General features: G+C 35.1%; 1 protein-coding gene across 1 annotated transcript; it reads left to right on the top strand.

Annotated features, from left to right (window-relative positions):
• The first annotated feature begins 1519 nt into the window (after positions 1 to 1519).
• Positions 1520 to 8868, top strand: LOC132274673 (beta-glucosidase-like SFR2, chloroplastic). The gene is made up of 10 exons (XM_059775998.1): positions 1520 to 1778; positions 2585 to 2945; positions 3121 to 3259; positions 3487 to 3653; positions 5019 to 5240; positions 6089 to 6257; positions 6371 to 6604; positions 6701 to 6850; positions 6944 to 7073; positions 8057 to 8868. The coding sequence occupies exons 1-10, from the start codon at positions 1598 to 1600 to the stop codon at positions 8236 to 8238; spliced, it is 1935 nt and encodes a 644-aa protein (XP_059631981.1). The 5' UTR covers positions 1520 to 1597; the 3' UTR covers positions 8239 to 8868.
• The last annotated feature ends 365 nt before the right edge of the window (positions 8869 to 9233 follow it).

The raw sequence follows: 9233 nt of genomic DNA, 5'->3' as shown, positions 1-9233 counted from the left end.
CCAGACTGTACATTTCCTTATACTCTTTAGTCTTTGATGAACATTAGATTTTTTTATTTTTTTATTTATTTATTTTTTAATCTTGACAAATTAGGGGTGAGGTACTCAAACACAAACACAACCCAGAAAGCTGAGCAATACCATATTGGATTGCTAAATGCTATTTATAATATTAGACAATACTTGCCTACTCACTGATGAGTAAGAAACTTATATTCACCATTAATGTGGTACATTGTTAAACTGATAAGTGTCCTTATATTTAAAAAAATTTAAAAATAAACAAATCTAAGGTCACTTAAAAATCTATCATATGATTTGCTCATTTGACATGGTCAATACCAACACACAAAGAAATGAATTCATCTACCACTCAAGGCCCTGGTCCATCTTTCTATAAAGTTGCTGGACAAAAAAAACAGTTGAAACTTTAAATTAAATGGGGCTCTATCTATGCATGGATGAGGAATGAGACTCGTATTGACTAGACAGTGAAACATCATGAGAACTGGAATGACCCTCCAATTTAAGAATTACCGATGGTGGGTTGATTGCCACCCACAAGAGAGATATAGTAATTACAATCAAACGTGAAAAAGAGGGAGATGGGAGAGAATTATAATTTGATTCAGATTTATTTGGGTTTAATCAGATATTTATTAAAATTTTTATTTTTTATTTTTTAAAATATAAGGACACTTGTCAGTTTAGTAATGCGCCACATACGTGGTGAGTATAAGTTTCCTATTCACCGGTGAGTAGGTAAGTATTATCCTATAATATTGGTTAAAAGCAAATTAATATAAATGAATTTCCTTATATATACTATTTCAAACAAGGGTTACCAAGCATATGTTGCAATAGTTACCTTATCAGATGATGGATCGATTATACCAGGTAGTCCCCATGACGGGTGCTTTAGTGATTTTCAATATCCTTATATTTATTTTTAACACATTTACTTTTTATGTGTTAAAAAAACACATTAAATAGATTACTATGTGCTAAAACTATTTTGTTAAAAAATAGTTTTAAATTACTATGTTTATAGATTTAATGTGCTAAAACTATGTTGTTGAAAAATTAATGAAAGGTATGAGAGAGACAGAGATTTTACTTATAATTTATAATGAAATATGTTAATTATGATGGAAATTTGCTGCTATAAATATTTTTCAATGAATAATTCTGATGCTATCTTAGATTTAAGTTAACTTTGTTATTTCATTTTCCTGCCATTAGATATGAATTTTTAAGTAAATTTGACCATATGAAATCGATTTTTAAACAGTAATGAAAAAAAAATATTGATATTAATATTTTAATTTTGGTTTAAATTATTTTAGTATATTATTATCTAAAGTTGCTCGAGACTCGAGTGAAGGAAATTCTTGAGGGTGGGTGATAGGTGTGTACTGGAGAGGTCATCAAAAAATTAACTTCGTGAGCAGACAGGTGTGTACTGGAGAGGTCCAGTGCATTAAATGATTAACTTCGTGTTTGAGCACTTACCGGTCAAACACGTGTCTGGATCACTTCGTGCTCAATCCATCCCACCTTCATTTCTCACCCACACACAAATCTCTCTCTCTCTAGAATGACGTTTATAACACTGATCGTGTCCGCAACAAAGCTCGCCGGAATCTTAGCCACCGTCACCGTCGCCGCCAATGCCTTCTCCTTCTCTCGTTTCCGCAAGAAGAACCTCCGCCCCTTCAGCTCTCCCATCGACGAGTCCTCCGACACTCTCGCCGTCTTCAACATCAATCCCACCGCCGGTAACTTCCACTCCTCAATTCCCTTATTTCCCAATTAATGAACCCTAACTTATATATATATATATATATATATATATGTAGATATTTACATACAAATTACAATTAACATGAATTGAAGCTTCAGACGCACAAAAGTTGAGTGCTTGCTTTATTGTTTACCGCTTACATTTGCGTGTTCATGTTTCTTGTTGTAATTTGTGGTTGCAGAGCTTTGATGTTTAGATGAGAAACTAATCCTTTAAAATGTAATTGTGAACATCTTGAATATCTTTATCAGTTTTGAGAATTGTAAAATTAGGGTTATAGCCAAATTTAATAGCTGACTTAGTGTCGATAAATTTGAATTGAGACAGTTCAAGCTTGAAATGAAGCTCAACTGAGTTTGTTCAAGTGCCTAATTGAGTTCCTTAGTTCGAGTGCTCCAACTTTTGTTCACGTGTGACTGCTTCAAAATCCTAGACTCCTATTTTACTAATTTAAATTGGTTATGAGTCTTATGACAACATTATCTAAAATCTTTCTCTAGAATTAGTCATACCTTATTGGCTCTATATAGAGAGTTGAATAAAATTTGTTTTATCTGGTTTCTTGAGGAGTTACGCTAACCTAAATATAGGCCTCCAAAGTCTAGTAGCTTGATTGAGCTTCTTCTGCTTCCTTTGTTTTGTTTTGTTTTTTTTTTTTCTTTCCTGACTTGTATTATGGGTTTTAGAAGATCATATGACTGAGCTCAGACTCTCAAAGCTCTAGGGCTTTTCAAAGTTGTGAATGATTTAATGATATGAGTTTCGAATGTTTCTTTCTAGAGGGGGAAAAAGAATTCTTTTTTGGATTGGCAACGGCGCCAGCACACGTTGAGGACAGGCTTGATGATGCTTGGCTCCAGTTTGCAGAAGAGAACCCATGTGACGATGCAGAGTCACAGGAAGGCAAGCAAACAGCTGATGCATTAATGGGTTCCACTACTGGTGATGGTGGATCGCAGCCTTCAGCATCTGTGACAGATGCTAATAGGATCGTGAAAAGGAAGAAAGCCCTTAAAATAGCAATGGAAGCCATGATTCGAGGATTTGAGAAGTATATGGAAGAGGAAGAGGAAGAGGAAGAGCACGAGCCAACTGAAGAATGCCATCATAAAGTAGCTGCCTGGCACAACGTGCCGCACCCGTAAGCCCAATTATTCAATGTGATGTTTTGATAGCTGAATGCATAAAATGACATACCTTGCTTACCTCTAGCTATAACGTCTTTTAAGCAACCTTAAATTTATGAGACCCACAAACTTTCATGTGAGATTGTTTATTGATTCAGGGACGAGTGGATTGATTTGAATTTATTTCAGGGAGGAGAGGTTAAAGTTTTGGTCTGATCCTGATACAGAATTGAAACTGGCTAAAGGTACTGGAGTCCGTGTCTTCCGAATGGGAATAGATTGGACAAGGATCATGCCCAAAGAGCCGGTGGACGGGCTCAAAGAAGCCGTAAGTGTGCCACTTAATATATATATATATATATATCCTTATATGTATTGATGTGTCATGATAGAATTTGGTGAAACCTGGATTGGCCTTGCAAATTGGAAAAATACTGAAGTTCAAATTAGCATCTGGAGGCCATCCAAATATTTTATACATCTTCACATTAATCAATCATTGGGTTGCTTTGATAAAATTTTTATCATGTTTGGTTGCTTGTGTGTCCCATTTAGGTCAATTATGCAGCATTGGAGCGATATAAATGGATCATCAATAGGGTTCGCTCATATGATATGAAGGTGATGCTTACTCTCTTCCATCATTCATTACCACCATGGGCTGGAAAATATGGAGGATGGAAGCTGGAGAAAACTGTTGATTATTTCATGGATTTTACTAGGTTAGGCTTCTCTTCTGTGATAGATAAGCCGGTAGTTTTTATCTGACTTTCAGATTATATTTTTCATTGTTAGACATTGTTTCTATTGGACCATATTTTTTCATCCATTTCATTAAATTCAACCAGGGTGAATATTGTACAATACTACAATCTTAACGAGTATTCCTGCAGAGATTTATCTGGATGTTGGCGTTTGGTTTTCTTCAATGTGTCAGTTCAATTCTAATTGGATTCTGCTTTCCTTTTATTAAACTAATGTAGCAATTCATACGCTAAGAGTTAAACAGTAACAAGGTCTTAATGATAATTTTGCAAGGCCCAAGGAAATTAAAAAAAGAACAGAAGAAAAAAAATTATAATTTTTCAGAAAACAATTAGACATAAGGAATAAGATGGCAGACCGCAGACAGCTGGAATACTTTTGGAGAACCTTGTTTTTTACATCAAACACCGTAAGGGATAAGAAGAAAACATATAGACATAGGCTCCTACTGAAATTATGTACTTTTTCGCGGTGACAGGGGTAAGTTTTGTGCACAATGAGGACATGTGGTAAGATTGATTGATTAATAATAAGTTAGCAAGTTCACTCTTAATAAAAGAGTAAAAAAGTTATAGATCGTCATAACCATTTCTTGAACTAACTCAAGGTCAGGCCATTTTTTTTTGACAAATTCGACTCACTATATACTCTGAAATTATGAAATTATGTTCTTGAAATTATGGAAGACTTCATGTGCCTGGATGATATTGTTGTGTTGTACTGGGTGAAAGAATTACTTAGTGAGGAGATAATGTTAACAAACACACTTATCAACAAAAAAAAAATGTTAAACAAACAAATCTATTCTTCTTCATTCTTAGATCTCATTACAAATCCAATATATCAGTGGGATCGAGCTCAAGTTTGGTGTTTGAAATGGCTGGGAAAAACAGTATTGAAAGCTTTGTATGAGATTCTGCACGATCAAGCTCATTTTTAGCCAAATAGTATGGCTGGAGTTGAAAACTTTAATTCTTTCAAACTGAATTTGTCATATTTATTTGAATTTCCTCATTTTAGGTAAAACTATGAACAACTTAATTAATTAATATTTGATTTCCAATTGAAATATGGCTTCTTTTATTATAAAAAATAAAAAATAAAATAAAATATCATGTCTAGAAAACCCTACTCCCTAATTTGAGAACGAAGGATAGTAAGATAAATCTTCATTCAGCGTGACATTTAACTTAAGACGATGAAAAGATTTTTAAACAAAATAGGTACATTTACCCCCACCTCCTCTCCCAAATAAAATATTATGGTTTCATGCATGGTATTATAATATTATTAATGCTTTTTAATGCCCTTCTATTTTGCAGGCTTGTTGTTGACAGTTTATCAGATATGGTGGACTATTGGGTAACATTTAATGAGCCTCATATCTTCTGTATGCTCACTTATTGCGCTGGTGCTTGGCCTGGTGGTAATCCTGATACGCTGGAGATTGCTACTTCTGCTCTGCCTTCTGGTGTTCTCAATCAGACCATGCACTGGATGGCAATTGCACACTCAAAGGCCTATGACTATATCCATGGACACAGGTTTTCTTCCATGCCCATCATATTACACGTTGTGATGAACAATAGAATAATGTGAAAAGCTTGTGTATCACGGACGTATGTTCATGTGTATGTATGTTTATATCTATCTATGTACGTATAAATGTTGGAAAATGCTATCATGAGAGCACTCTCACATGACCTTGTGCACTCAGCCATTGGATCGAGAGGCTGTGAGAAAACACGACTCAATCGATTGGCAGAGCTACCCATGGCCAAGTGGGGACTTTTTCCCCCACTGATTTTTTATATGTTTAAATTTAACATATAGAATTTTATTAAAATTATAATAATGCCCCCACTAAATTTTTGGTAAAGCCCCCCCTATGATGGTAGTTTGAAATTTTTTGATCTATTGTTGTTCAAGACCACCCCCTCTCAAATAACTTTTTGGTTTCGTCACTGACTCAATTGAAAGGCTGAGAGCATCCTCGTGGTTTATAAATGTATATGGACAAGCATACTGAGGGACCTTTCCTTCAGACTGTAATTTAGTCTTTCTGCTGACCACCTTGTAGTTCTGCACTGAGTGCAGTGGGAGTCATGACATAGTGATGGTTTCAGTTATCTTGATTCATTAAATAATTCCGGAATTTGTACTTTTATCACCCCTCTGAAAGAGTGATGGGTTGCATTATTACATCGTTGGTACTTATTCGACTTTGGACCTTTTAGCCAAGTGATTCCCCAGAAATGGACTATTGTACATTATGCAATTTTGCATATAGTGCACTTAATTTAAAGACACCTGTATTTGCCCACCTAGCAGGTTTATTTTTATTTTTTGTTTTGAAACTTTTTCAATTTTTTGACCTTTATTCATTTTGCAGCAGTACCTTATCAAAAGTTGTTGGAGTAGCACACCATGTCTCGTTTATGCGGCCATATGGTCTTTTTGACATTGCTGCTGTTTCAGTGGCCAACTCATTGACTCTCTTCCCATATCTGGATAGTATTTCTGATAAGCTGGATTACATAGGAATAAATTACTATGGACAGGTTTTTACTTCTCTAACCTAGAACACTGTGTTTATCATGTCCACTGAAACATAGTGGCATAATTAGCAGAAAATCTTCTTCATCTTCATTCTTTCTTTTCCCCCAATGATCAGGAAGTGGTCTCTGGTGCTGGACTGAAGCTAGTTGAGACTGATGAATATAGTGAATCTGGACGTGGGGTGTATCCAGATGGCTTGTTCCGCATGCTGCTTCAGTTCCATGAAAGATATAAACATCTAAATGTACCCTTCATTGTTACTGAAAATGGTGTTTCTGATGAGACAGATCTGATAAGGCGACCATATTTGCTGGAACATTTGCTTGCAATTTATGCAGCCATGATTATGGTTTTAATTCTGAACTTACTTTTCTATTGTTCTGGAGTTGTGTTATCTTCCATTTAAAAAGTTAAGGTGTGAGATCCATTCATGGTTATTTTCCAGGGTGTGCCTATACTTGGTTACCTGTTTTGGACTATTTCTGATAACTGGGAGTGGGCTGATGGCTATGGTCCCAAATTTGGACTTGTAGCAGTTGAACGCGCCAATAATCTTGCGCGTGTTCCTCGTCCTTCATACCATTTATTTTCCAAAGTAACAATTTCCCACATATTGATTTGTTTCATATCTCAATGCTTTGCCACTCAGTGTGTTTATCACTAAAACTTTATCTGGCATATGTTGCAGGTGGCAACTACAGGTAAAATCACACGGCAAGACAGAGAACATGCATGGAATGAACTCAACAGAGCTGCTGAAGACGGAAAGACCAGACCATTTTATAGAGCAGCTAATAAGCATGGTTTGATGTATGCAGGTAGGTTGTGAGATTCAGATTATTTATGTGCCAAGTTAAATTTTCACTTTACTGGCTTCTTTGCTTGTTTGATCTTACCCTTTATGAATATTCCTTAAAGTTTACTTTCCGAATTTGTTAGAGTTTCTTTAATGTATTGTAACCCCATTAAAATTTTGATCTGAACCCTAAACAACTATACGTACCAGAGTCAAACGACATATCGAAATTGATGCCAAGTGTTTAGTAAATAAAATTTCCAAAATGACGCACGTATGTGTAAAACTTGTTAAGTCAATCCACACTTAGCCAAACACAATACACTTGCATCACATGACTTTCTTTCCTCTAAATGACTTGCTTACTTGAACATAAACAGAATTTATTTTCTAAAAGAAAGAAAATGGTTAATCCCAAAAAAGAAGTATTTTTTTACGAGGAACAACTAGAAATTCCTATTTATTTGTTATAAAATCGACCATAGATCAGTTTTCCCTTTTATTTTGGAGTATTGAATACACCCATAATTCTGAGCTTCATGTTACTCCTCCCAAGAGACATGTCAGATCCAGGACATTAGTTTCAAAAAGTTTTTATAGTATTTTTTATGTTAATAAATCTCGCCAATGATTTTGCTCTGTTTTAACTTTTATCACAAGTCGGTCTCTCTCCAGAATGAGCAGAAAACGCACATGAATTTAGACCCAGTGTGCTTCATTCTGGCTTGTATAAATGGCACCACTATGTTGACAACAATTTTTTCCTATACACGTGACAATAAAATTTCATTTTAGGGGTCACTGTTTGATGCAATAGTAAAAGCTTTGGTTGACAAGATTGAGAATGCGGGTTTAACTTTAAGACCATCCACTTTAAGCTAAAAGTAGGTCTGTCTCAATTCCCATAACAGCACTCTGCATACTAATGACTCTTGGTTATTGTCATATAGCTTTGTTCATTAATCATGTCTTGTTACATATTCTTCATTTTCTATCTTTTAACAGGAGGCCTTGATAAACCCATGTTGCGACCTTATATTGAACGGGATTGGCGATTTGGACATTACGAGATGGAAGGTCTGCAGGACCCATTGAATCGCTTTACTAGATACATCCTCCGACCTTTCCCGCGCAAAAGAAAACCAAAACGCCAATTGGTTCTTCAACCTCTTGAACAACACATCTAGATTCTAAAGGTGGCCCAGGCGGGACCTCCTCAAAATGACCAAGAGCTAACCTAAGTAAAACTATAATGGAACAGGTGAAAAAATCAAAGCCAGATGCATGGACCAGGTGATTATGTAACATCAGTCACTACTGGGCAAGGATGTCGGGAGCTCAACCTATGCGTCGTGGCATCTTTATATGTTTAATTATTCCAAGCAGTGTCATATTCTCTTCTTGTTGCTTAAATATTTTCAGAGGATGCTTTCTATAATGCTGCAGTGAGGATGTGTCTCAAAGTTTCTACAAGCAATCTTCATAAGTACGAGATGAAATGCACCGACGTGTACATAAATAATTTGATTGGTTTGGGAGCTGCCAGATTCTGGACAATATTGGCATTGAAGGTGGCAATAGTCCTCTCCTCTGTATTGTAAGTTTGTAACCTGAATTTCGAATACCGACTCAAAACCATAATCAGTGTAAAATAAGCTCTTATCATATTGGTTTTTATATTCTTAGAAAAGGGATTCATATAGTTTATGTACATCTAAATGGCTCTGTTGTTTATGCCATTAATAAGTTACTGTCCAGTCTTTGTAATTTGTTTTAATTTTAGTATACAAATTATATGTGAGATTATTAGCTTGTCATGGGAGAATTTGTAAATTTTGAACTCTAGCTTATCCAGCTACCTCGAGAGAATGGTACGTTAAAAGTTCCCTAAAAAAAAAAAAAGAAGAAAAAAGAAAAACAAAGAGAACATGATGTTTCAAATGATTTTTCAAATATTGCTTTCCAGTTGACACCGGAGGCATAGTTTATTAATCATTTTATTACATGAAATAAAAAAAAAGCGCATAAAAAAAAAAAAAATAAGATAGCATAGAAAATATAATTGCTAGTTAATTTGTAAGTATCAAATATTTTATGCAAATAAAGGATCAATACGCAGCAAGTCATTGGATGTCTCATCTGATAAACGAATGATGACTCTTGGGTAAAGTGTAAAAAGAAA

Source organism: Cornus florida, unplaced genomic scaffold, assembly GCF_030987335.1.
Source record: "Cornus florida cultivar Cherokee Brave unplaced genomic scaffold, ASM3098733v1 CherokeeBrave_3.0.0_Hap2_Chr09, whole genome shotgun sequence".
NCBI classification, from domain to species: domain Eukaryota; kingdom Viridiplantae; phylum Streptophyta; class Magnoliopsida; order Cornales; family Cornaceae; genus Cornus; species Cornus florida.
This window is presented reverse-complemented; position numbering and strand designations above follow the sequence as displayed.

Bases quoted from the DNA above. Each gene is read 5' to 3' on its own strand.
- LOC132274673 (XM_059775998.1), top strand. From the start codon at position 1,598: ATGACGTTTATAACACTGATCGTGTCCGCAACAAAGCTCGCCGGAATC. The intron at 2,946-3,120 runs GTAAGCCCAATT...AATTTATTTCAG, and splicing joins TGGCACAACGTGCCGCACCC to GGAGGAGAGGTTAAAGTTTT. The intron at 3,654-5,018 runs GTTAGGCTTCTC...TCTATTTTGCAG, and splicing joins TATTTCATGGATTTTACTAG to GCTTGTTGTTGACAGTTTAT.